The sequence below is a fragment of the Acartia tonsa genome, chromosome 7 (assembly GCF_053477335.1).
Source record: "Acartia tonsa isolate MP-2025a chromosome 7, ASM5347733v1, whole genome shotgun sequence".
Lineage (NCBI taxonomy): Eukaryota > Metazoa > Arthropoda > Copepoda > Calanoida > Acartiidae > Acartia > Acartia tonsa.
Genome location: NC_137266.1, coordinates 39,394,340 through 39,406,800, shown reverse-complemented (window position 1 = coordinate 39,406,800; position 12,461 = coordinate 39,394,340). Strand labels below are relative to the sequence as shown.

At 31.0% G+C, this 12,461-nt stretch overlaps 1 protein-coding gene across 1 annotated transcript in view; it reads left to right on the top strand.

The window, feature by feature from the left end:
- The first annotated feature begins 4,863 nt into the window (after nt 1–4,863).
- LOC145323725 (uncharacterized) overlaps nt 4,864–12,461 on the top strand; it is a 34,081-nt gene continuing 26,483 nt past the window's right edge. Inside the window, exon 1 of the mRNA XM_080166208.1 lies at nt 4,864–5,194. Within this exon, the coding sequence (XP_080022334.1) occupies nt 5,113–5,194 (82 nt within the window). The 5' untranslated portion in view covers nt 4,864–5,112. The remainder of the gene's footprint in view (nt 5,195–12,461) is intronic.

Below are 12,461 nucleotides of genomic sequence, written 5' to 3'. Positions count from 1 at the left end.
TGACAACATCAAAATGGTTTTAGCGCATTTTTCTTATGCTTAAATCTTCTACCCTTTGCAAGAAAAAAATTGAATTTTCAGTAGTCAACTTTGGGGCCAGTACTCCCTCCCTGATTGAGATATGACCTGCAAACTTTGATATATTTAGTACATGTCCCCAATAGTATATGTATCAATTTTTAGCTCTAGATCTCAACTTTGAAGCGTTTTGCAGCCATTCTTGCAAAAGGTAGAAGATTTGAACATAAGAAAAATGCGCTAAAACCATTTTTAGATGTTGACACCTAAGTTTTGAATTTTACATTTTACTGTACTTTTTAAACAAAAACTGTTATATTTTTTTAATGTTCTATCAATTGCATTAAAAAACGAAGAAAATAAGCCATTAATCATTATATTCTGATAACTATAAGTGGGGTAAAATTGCTTTCACAAAAGTTCTCATAAAAAAACACACTGTATTAACTAAAATTATACATATGTTTATTTTCTCCTTTTACAGTTAGGGAGTTGAATCCATTTTTATAGAAGCAGAAATATAATCTATGATTATGGTTTGGACCCTCTAAAACTGTAATCTACCCTTCCACTTTCCCCTCTCTTGGTGAAGATATCTTCAACGCCGATACGATTTTTGAAATATAAGATTACACTTTTGTCTCTCTTGTTGAAGATATCTTCACCAAGAGAGGCAAAAGTGGAATCTTGAATTTCAAAAATCGTATCGGCGTTGAAGATATCTTCACCAAGAGAGGGGAAAGTGGAATCTTACATTTCAAAAATCGTATCGGCGTTGAAGATATCTTCACCAAGAGAAGGGAAAGAAGAATCTTACATTTCAAAAATCGTATCGGCGTTGAAGATATCTTCACCAAGAGAGGGGAAAGTTGAAAGGTAGATTACAGTTTTAGAAGGTCCAAACCATAATCATAGATTATATTTCTGCTTCTATAAAAATGGATTCAACTCCCTAACTGTTTTAGATGTTTAAACTTTATTGTGTGATAACAACATTTCGTTAGTCTTAATATATTTTTCAAAGTTTTAAAAATCACTCTTAAGGAAAAATATGGTATATTATTTAGATTTGCCAAAAATAGGCTTCTTTTCATAAATCTTCTAAATAAAGATATTCTAAAAGATGCTTCTTAAAGATTTGTAATTATACAGTTGCTATGCGAAATATTAATATAGACAAAAAAATTATAAAATTTAGACCTCTCAGAAAGGCTGTTTTAGGTTTATTAAGCAACAAATAATAAGGCAAAATTATCATACATTTTTATTTAAAAGGAAACAATTTCATTTAAATATCTAAACTAGAATTCTTAAGTAGTCCAGCAATTTAATAACAAGTTTTATTTGTATTATTTTTCTATAAAACAAGGAGGACAACATCCATAAAAGCGAAGCTCTAAAGTCATAAAGAAGGACAAACGAACAAAAATGCTTGTAGTATAAAACTTAGTAAGCAGAACATTAATCTGTACAGTCTAAACAAATTTGTTGCAAAATTGCGTAAATACAGAATGTAAAAGAACATACTTTCATTTTTAAGGGTTAGAGATGGCTCGCTTATAATATTGTACCTTGTTGTTCTATGAATCATTATTCTAAAAATCATATGAATAGGATTAACATATAATACAAAAAATGTCGTAAAAATCAGCTTGTTTTCAATGAACGAACGGAGATTTGCAAAGTTTGAAGTCGATAGGATAATTATAACATGTTCAAAATAACAAAAAAGAGCCAACCGTTACGGACGGACTGACCGAACATAATTATAATAATGCTTCGCTTTTAAAAACACTAAAATCCTATGTAAACTAGAAGATGACTCTAATATGTATGCTTCTATTATGGATAGATACAGTAAATTTTTGAGTAGGCGTATTTCACATATCTATTGACATTTCAAATCTATCTATCTGCTTGTCTGTCTGTCTGTCTGTATGTATGAATGAATGCATGTGCGTTTGTTTGTATGTTTGTCTATTTATCTGTCTCTAAGTCTGTATTGATTCTGTATCTCAGTCTGTTTGTCATTACGGCTGCTTTTATATACGTTTAATTGTATGTCTATCTCAGGGTCTGTTTTTCAGTCGTCTGTTTATCTGTTTTAATATATTTCTTTCCATCTCATTCTTCCAAACAATCTATCTATCTAACTTACTTAATTTTAACAAGGACAATATTTTCCGTAAGCACCCCAGAATCATTAAGGTACCAATGTATTAGAGGAAAAAGAACAAAAAAACTTCAATACTGTATAAGTTAAGAAACATCCACTAACTGCAATTTATCACACATGTATTAAAAATAGTGTATTTTTGTGTATAGTAAGGGACGGACATATGGACATACCCTAACAGTAGAGAAGCTGCGCTATTAAAAAATGCGTAGGAGTATTTCCCATCTCTTATTGACACTTAGAAACTTCTTTACACAAAAGTAAAATATTTGACAATATCCATATTTCACAAATCCGACCCCCCTTCATTTGATTGAAAAAAAAACTGAGAACTGATAAATGCTTTTAAATTTTATTTGACGGGTTACTTAATCCTAAACAAAATAGCTTAAAACCTGTTTTTTTATTATAAATTTCTATTCATTACTAATCCCAATCTTAATAGCAATCCTTTCAGTAATAGGTAACTTAAGGACTAATAAAAAGCTCTTGCAAAAAGAATGTCTATTCAACATACAATAAATGATTTACTTTTTGTTTTCATTTAGAGTGGAGGGGGTTGTTAAGGGTGACCCAAAAAAAATAGGAAGCTACCAATTTTTCAACATGTTTTTTGTAAGTTTTTTGCTCCCTACCTATAGAAGCAAATAACTAAATGTTAATTTTAAAACTCTACCTTTTTAGAAACAAGAATGGTATTATCTACAAAAACGAAGCTATGTATGGAAAAAACATGCCTTAGCTATCTAACAGTATGAGTCTTGCAAGGAGGGGACATTAGACTGCAAATTACTCTGGTACCCAAATTTTTATAAACGCATTAACAATCAAACTGTGGGTACTTCAATTTAATTTTTTTCATTGCTTCCAAACTTGTTGTGTTAAAACTTTTCAACTAACATTTTAATCTACAGAAGGGGATATTTTTTACATATCACTGGGGGTGCAATTGTATGCATTTAACTGATATGAATCTAAGGGGGTAATTAATAGTTTACAAACAGTATAAGTAAACATAATACTGCTACTATATCAGAAATGTTTAGCTACAAAGGGGATGATTTTGTTGAAAATCATTGACAATATACATAAAAGAATTGTTAATTGTCTTTTTCCTTCAAGTGCCTCAGTTTAGTAAATATTCTGCTACTATATCAGGCGTATTTCAATATTAGTGGGCTTAAAGGGAATGCCATAGCCTACAAACAGTATAAGTAAACATAAAACTGCTACTATATCAGGAATGTTTCACTAAAAGTAAGCTTAGAGGCTATGTCTTAGCTTCCGGAAAGTATTTGTAAACATACAGCTACTATATCAGGTTTTATACGTGTAGTAAATTGGTCAATTTAGGTAAATCCCATAGCTACATAACAGACGTGGGACTTCCAAACAAGATTCATGCAATAAAAAGGTTTATTGTACATCTATTTTCAAAATAACATACTGAAGTTTAATGTCTTGAAAAAAAATATGTTTTTTTTTGTAATGGCGTTTTATATGAAGCCTGTTAAATAATGACTATAAAAAAAATGTAAAAAAAATAATTTAAGACTGAATTAAATCATTTTTGCAAAACCATAAAACCAAAAACCATTTACTCATGTATAGCAAGAAAATGAATAAGTATTATAAATAATTGACTTAGTTATCTGAGATATTCAGGGATAAGTCACTTGCTGATAAATTAACCTAATGAATAAACAAATCAAACTACAAAAAAGTCCTCAAAGTTGTTAAGCCAATGAAACAAACAGCTCCCCACCTAGGTATTCTTCTTTTTCTTCAGTAAATGTTTCCCTGTCCTTTCTCTGATATGAAATGGATGAAAATCACACATGTGGTTAACCTTTTATCTCCCATTCCCTTTTTAGACCCCTCAACCCCACTACACTCCGAAAAAGCTGTAAAATCACCTGTTAAGGGGGGGGGGAGGGTATGCAATGCCTCAATGCATATGGGTTTAGTCGGCAGGGTGGGGGAGAAAGGGAAGTGGGAAAGAAAAACCGAGGGTGTTTGGGCACGGGGGAAGAAATTGGCATCCCTCGGTGTTTATACTTTTCTGCGAATAAATAGAAAAACAAAATAATCAAAATTATGATGATTTAGAATTTATGAACATAAAGAAAATAACAAATATACCATAATGAAGGGGGTAGGGTTTACAGCCCCCCCCCCCTTCCACCCCCCTCATCTCATTTTCAATTTTAGTGTTATTGTATTTTTTCCAGAAGCCATAAATGGGAGGAATGACATAAACTCCCCCTCCCACCCTTCTAGAAAACAAATTAAAAATCTATAAAAAAAACCTACATATTAATAAAGAACCAACTAATTAAAAAACAATGAATTTAAAAACAAATCATTGGTCTATAAACAAAAAAAAAGATGAGGGTAAAAACTCACAATGTAATGCATGTTATTTTTCTCTAATTTTACTGTAAAACAGATGAATCTAATCTTTTTAGCTTTAAACTTATTTCATTAATATTAATAATGCACTTTTGCAAATTAATAAATTTTACTGTTTTCAGAAATTACCGTTCTCTGTTCCTTTTGTAGAGTGCCCAACCCACGGAGCTCTTATATGGTTCTTATGGGCAGGGGCGGACATATGGGGCGTAGTGGTTAGGGGGGGGGGGGGAGCTCCTTATATGGACAAGAGATTTAGTAAGGAGAAATACAAGGAACACTACGCAACTGTGCTGCCCATAGCAAGACAGCCAAAAACGGGCTCTCTCTAAATTGCATATGTGACTCGAAAGTGTGTAGGAGTCATTTTAAGTGCTCGTGTGTGGGTTTCAAAAAAGCACCAACACAATCAATTAAATAATATTGCAGTTTTTTTCAGACTTTTGGAAATTTGTGAAAACCCGAATTAATTTTGGTGAAAAAAAAAACTTTTTGAAAATATCTTGATGATTAAAAAGTATAATACAGTGATGAAAGTTAGGATGGCGGATGAAGATTTGATGGAGCTCGAACCACCATCCTCACCAGGTTAGTATTTAATATATTCACTAGTGTCTTTGTCCCTAGCCTCAAGGGGATGGTGGTAAGGCCAGAAAATAGCCTAAAACCATACTAAGACAAGTGGAAAGCATATCTGAAAAGTTAAAACCATTTGGACTAGCTTTTTCCGATATTTTTAGCTTCAGACAAAAAAGCTGACTACTTTATATAATAGGATATGTATTTTTGCTGTTAATTTATCAAAATAAGTTAATAGTCATATTGTCAAATAGGTAAATTAAGGTGTATATAATAGGTATATTTATTTTTTACATGACATCAGCTTTACGTACTTTTACTGATCAACCAATCACGCATAGAATTATAATAACTCATAACAAATATAATGGTAATTTTAAAGGGTAGATTTTGTGATTTTCTTTATTATCTTTTTATACATTATTAGCAAATGTTTTGCTTCTCATTTGATTTTAGGAATGGTGATTTCTATGACAATTTGGCACAATCTTGTCATCGTAGCATATCTAAAAAAACATAGTAAAATATAACATCATTTAAATTATGCAGTTTTTACAACAGATTAACACAAACTAAAACAATCTATCAAATCCAAATTTTGACTAAAAATAAAAGAAATCATTTGTTAAAAAACGAAGATTTATGTGATTTCAGTAGGTAAGCTACTCTACAATTATATTTGACGTGCTGTAAATCTGTTGATTTGTTTGTTTTTTTGGTTTGAAGCTTATATCAAAAATAAAGGCTGTGCTCCTAGTATCCAGGGGCACTGTTATCGAATTGGGAGGATTGGATGGGCAGTTGAATAGCATAAAACCATCCCATAGATTTAAGTGAAAAAGATTAGACTTTGTCATATGTAAAATAAAAAAAAACAATCGTTTCCGTAGTAAGTGAGATTTAATCGGACAAAAAAGCTATACTACTTTTCATAGAATAAAACTTTAAAATAAATTATATGTAGGTTTCTATTAGTACTGTTCTTTTCATGTGAATAAATCCAGATAATTTTGTTATTAAAACTTTTCATAATTTTTTTCAAATGTCTTAGAAATTCATATTCACATGTATTGTTACTGTATTACAGTTTAATCTATTTTTCTAAAGAAGTAATGATTTCTTGTCATTGCTTTGCTACTAATGAACATAGATGTTCCTGTTTAAAAATGGAAGAAGCTTATTGAAAATGACCTAAAGTTGTGAAAATGCTCGGAGCCTATATTTTTATTTTATAGGATTTAGAGATATTTAAGATTTATTTAGAGAAATTTAAGTTTCATTTAAAATTGTAATATCTTTTACAGTATGGCTTCGAATCCTATTAATATCAGTTGAATTTGAATCGGTTTTAAGCCCTACTGAAAAAGTATGTTTAGCATCGTTTTACAGATAATTTTCCACGAATGCTAAAATGAAAATCACAATAATTAATACTAGTTTTGTTAGCCCAGGCCTTGGTTCTTACGAAACTGGTTTAAATGTCATAAATTTTCATTTATACATCCATAGAAAGCTGTCCAGAATACGATACGATAAATAACTATTCTTAATCTATTATTCTAAAACGTCACGGGATTTGAATTCAATTTTTTTTTTGGACCAACAAATAAGATAACGTGGTTACAAAGCTTATGGTATCAGTGTCATTAACAGCCCAATGTACGTGGCTTTAATTAAAATCAAATAGGATTATTTTTGGTTCATTTCCCAGATTCACTATCCGTTGATCTCTGATAAATCTTTAGTCTTGTTTTGTTAAGATCATTTAGATAACAAGTTGAACACGATTTTTACACAATTTACATTTTATCTATATTATAGTTGTTTCTTTATAATGTTTGCAATTTTATAATAACTTCCTTTACCATGTACAATAAAAATATCAATATAAAGCTAACATTGGGGGATTTCGGGCAAATTTATATTAAGATTTATTTTTGGGGAGGTATTTTTTTCCTATTTCCCAAGAGAGTAGTAAATTTTTACGAACCGTAGAGTAAATCCCAAAGCTGCAATCCTGCAGGGCCATATACCTGAAAATTAGTAGCCCTGTGGAGCACTCCTTATCCAAACTTCACCTATCCAAACCTAAAATAACCTAACAATAAGATATTTTGTTTTCTGGTCTTATTTCAGTTTAAGTAAAGTTGCAAACAAAATAGAATAGAGAAGATTTGTTCATTTTATATGATACTAGTTGCTTCACTCCTAGCCTTTGGGGATTGGGGAGGGAGGTCAGGAAAATAACTAAAAACCATCCCAAGACATATGCAAAGCTCTGAAAAGTTCAACTCATTAGGACCAACAATTTACAAAATCTTTAGCTTCAGACAAAAAATTACTACTTTATGAAATAGGATGGTCTAGTTTCTACAGTTTAACAATCCAAAATCTGCGGGGCCTCTAATGTTTATATTTAATATCCAAATATGGCTTTATTATTATTTTAGTTTTTCTATTCATAAACCTTAAGTATTGTGTTAACAATAGATAAAACTGTTTATTTTTAACTAAAATATTTTTACTTTTAGGGAAAATTTGTAGAATAATAATATTTTCTATCTATCTATCTATCAATATTTTCATTTTCTTATCTTTCTTTCTACTAAATAATTAAAATTATTCTAATATGTTTAATAATTCACTTACAATACATATAGAAATTCTATACTTTTCTCTATCTATTTATCTCTAAAAATCCCAATTTAATATCAAAAACCTTTTTGTAACTTTTTCTTATCAAAGAATGTGCTTTATTATGTTTGGCTAAATGGATATGTTATTACTTGGGTGTTGCATCAAATTTTCATTTACTCTGATAAAGTGTTGCTTGCATCTGGGTAAAATAAAGATATTCTCCATTTATCCCTTTTTCCCCATCCCTTCTTCTCCAACTGAATAAACAAACTGGCCAATAAATGTGGTTCAAATTAGCAAATTATGACAAAATTTCCCCCCGTCATAATATCCACGTATATTTTATATCCATTGGTGCTTTAATATGTGCGAGAAAGGTTTGGCTAAGTGTTTCTGCAATGTTCCTATTGTTACGTCATTATTTAGAAAGCGTAGCTACTCTACGAGTCAGATTAATCTAATGTCTGTCGGACAGTCTTATTCCTCTTCCCTTTATTTATCATAAAATTTATTACAAATGTTATAACCCTCTTCCCTTTTCTTCATTCATTTCAGTTTTTCCTCATTTACCCTTTCCTTTTCCTTTCCTTTTCCCTTTTCTTTTCCTTTCCTTTTCCTTTCCTTTTCCTTTTATCTTTCCTTTCCTTTCCCTTTCTTTTTTCTTTCCCTTGAAAAAAGATTTTCAACTAATGGATGTCTTTCTTTTTGATCTTATTAAATTAAACAATATCTTTGGCTGTTTCGTGTGGACTCCCGTCGGCCAGACGTCAATCTATTGATAGGTTAATTACAGACATCGCCAAAATTAAATTCATCATTTTAGATCCATCAATAAATAAATAAATAAAATCATCGCTTAAAACTTTAATTTTCATCAGATGTGGGTTTTTAAATATATTATAAACAAGGGAGACAACATCCATAAAAAGCGAAGCTCTGAAACGGTAGGACAAACGAACAATATCACTTGTAAAGTGTCATTAATGATTTATCAGAATATTGTATAAAAATCGAAACAAAATTGTAAGTAAATTTGTTGAAAAAAATGCGTAAAAAACAGAATGTTTAAGGAGATAAGCTTACATTTTTAGCAATACATTATAGAGATGCTTCGCTTATACTATTGTACTTTGTTATATAAGGAATTAATTCCAAAAAATACATTTCTAAATTGTACCTAACTACTACAGGAATCACCATGCAAAATTTTGATTCGATACGACAATTTTCTAAGATGCCTAAATTAACGAAAAAAGCTATCCGTTACAGACGGACGGACGTACGGACCTACCCTAATTAAAGAAAATCTACGCTTTTTAAAAGTGGTTTTATTGTTTTTTTTTCGTTCCTTTTTGACAAGTGCATTACACATAGACTAACAGACAAATTAGAAAGTTGCATAACAGAGGATATGACAATGAAAGACGAATTAACCTTCACCACATGTTTTATGCGTCCATTTCTGCCTTTATTGGGAAAAGAAAGCGCTGTAGATTAGTTTTAATGTCCTCAATTAATCTTGTTATTATTTTGCAAGTAAATTTAATAAATAGACTTTAACTGTAAATAAGAAAGCATCGTTTTTTTAAAATTTGATACTAAATATATAAAAGATACCTCTTTATTTATTATTTAATAAGCCTCATAGAATTTAGATTTCGTAAAATTTAGCCGATTTATATCGACTACATAGCATATCAGGAAAATTTTCCATGCTTAAGTTTATTTGCCGGATGATAACGTCATCATCTTGGCCAACAGTATAGGTTAGATCTTTTCATGAAAATACCCTTTTTCGAATTTCAATCTTCTGCTAACCTAAAAAGTTACTTTAGGGGCTTAGAAATATATGTACAAAATTTCAGCTCTCTATCTCTACTGGCGACCTAGCGCCAGGCATGTAAAATATCAACAGATAACGGTAGCACGGCGGTTTTAACAATATCTCAGTAATGTGCAGGTTTTCAGCTCTTCTGCATATTTCAATTTAATCACATAAGGCCAAAGATATTTTATCCAAAAAATCTTTTGTCAAAGTCTACTCTAGACCTAGCGCCAGTCAGTTTTCTAAAATCATGCATTTTATACCTGTGAAAAATGAAATCGCCAGCGCTAGGTGTAGAGTAGACTTTGACAAAAGATTTTTGGGATATCATATCTTAGGCCTTATGTGTTTAAGTTGAAATATGCAGAACACCTAAATTCACCTTCCAAGCCATTCTCTAAGCATTTAAATTTTTTTTTTGAAATAACGGGATTTCAAAACTGCCTTTTGAAAAGGCCTAAAAAATATCTTTTTTTGTCCCTTTTTTCACTGTATATAGTTACAACTTATTAAGATATTATTCTCAGTTACAAAAAAATTAGCACTTCCAGCACCAAAACCGGCAAAAACAGGCAGTCAAACTTCTGAACCCCTACTTAACCCCCTGACAGACCCCCCCTCTATCTTGGCTCCTGTTACAGATAGAGAAGTAAAACTTTTTTTCTGGTTGTTCATGTGTATTTTTAGAGAATTACTTTTTCTAGTCATAGCGGTCAGACCGCTCCTTATCCGCTTTTTTGCGTCAAGCCACTAAATATTAAAACAGCTGTAGAGCGGCCAATTTTAAAGCTAAGAAAACCAAATTTTATGACAAACTATTATTTTTTATAATAAAAAAATACCTTTTTTGACCATTGCCGAAAAACGACATATAACGGAAACCACCAATTTTGGCGGTAAAACGGCCAATTTTAAAGCTAAGAAAACCAAATTTTATGACAAACTATTATTTTTTAACAGCCAACTTTAAAGCTAAGAAACCCAAATTTTATGACAAACTATTATTTTTTATAATAAAAAAATATCTTTTTTGACCATCGCCGAAAAACAACAAATAATGAAAACTGGCAATTTTGGCGGTAAACGGCGGTTGGCGGCGCTAAATAATATTTTTATCTGTTTATAGTTACAACTTATTAAGATATTATTCTCAGTTTAAAAAAATTGGCGCTTCCAGCACCCAAACCGGCAAAAACAGGCAGTTAAACTTTTGTATCCCTACTTAACCCCATAACAGACCCCCTCTATCTCGGCTCCTATTACAGATAGAGACGTAAAACTTTTTTCTGTTGGTTCATGTGTATTTTTAGAGAAATTTACTTTTTCTAGTCATAGCGGTCAGACTGCTTCTTATCCGCTTTTTAGCAGCCAGCCGCTAAATATTAAAAAAAGCTGTAGAGCGGCCAATTTTAAAGCTAGGAAAACCAAATTTTATGACGAGCAATTATTTTTCATAACAAAAAAATGCTTTTCTGACCATCGCCTATAAACGGCATATAACGGAAACCGCCAATATTTTTATCTGTTTATGATCACAATAAAAGACTACATACAAAAATTAGCTGATTAAGGTCTGGAAAGGGTCAAGACAGTTAATTGTTTAAACTAATGTAATAGATTTTTATTTTAGTCAGATGCCAGATGCAGACAATTAAAAAAAATAATATTTAGAAATATTATAAATTTGTCTACAAAGGGTTAACAACAAAATCAAAATATACAAATCTAATTATTAAAAACATCAAGATGATCTTCTCTATAAATTTTATTTGTAAAGCATTGATATTTTTATCAAATAATATGACAATGATGACAACATTAATAAGTGATTAAATACAGACAAAAAATAGGATGACAACATCCATAAAGACAAAGCTCTAAGATCAGAAGTAAGGACAACTCTCTTGTAACTACTTTTGTAATATTTAATCAACCTTAGTAAAAAATAAGATGAAAATTAGGTGTTCAGGTATGATCCAGCAGGATATAGTCCTCCTAGTCTTCAAATAACTTTGAATGGCTCCAGTGTATTTATTTTTTTACTCATAGACTTAAAATTGTAAAATTAAGCTTATCTTACATGGCTACATGACATATTAGATTTTTTTTTAAATCAGCTGTTGTTTTCAGCTGAACGCAGCCAGTGGCGGCAGTCCATGTAAGCTTCAAATCAATAAAATTTTTTGATAAATATATAATAATTCTTGAGTAATAATAAACTTCCGTGAATAGTAAGGCCATGACCGTTTGGCCACTCCCTGACCGATTTTTAACTGATTTTTTATTTCCTACCTGTAGTTTTTGTAGTTTTAAGCTGCCATTAGCGGAATTTTAAAACAGCTCTAGACCAGCTAATTTTTGTATGTAGTCTTAATTGTGATCATAAACAGATAAAAACTAGCGCCGCCAACCGCCGTTTTACCGCCGAAATTGGCGGTTTCAGTTATTTGTCGTTTTTTGGCGATGGTCAGAAAAAGCATTTTTTTGTTATGAAAAATAATTGCTCGTCATAAAATTTGGTTTTCCTAGCTTTAAAATTGGCCGCTCTACAGCTTTTTTAATATTTAGCGGCTGGCTGCTAAAAAGCGGATAAGGAGCAGTCTTACCGCTATGACTAGAAAAAGTAATTTTCTCTAAAAATACACATGAACCAACAGAAAAAAGTTTTACGTCTCTATCTGTAACAGGAGCCGAGATAGACGGGGGTCTGTTATGGGGTTATTTGGGGATACAGAAGTTTAACTGCTTGTTTTTGCCGGTTTTGGTGCTGGAAGCGCCAATTTTTTTTTAAACTGAGAATAATATCTTAATAAG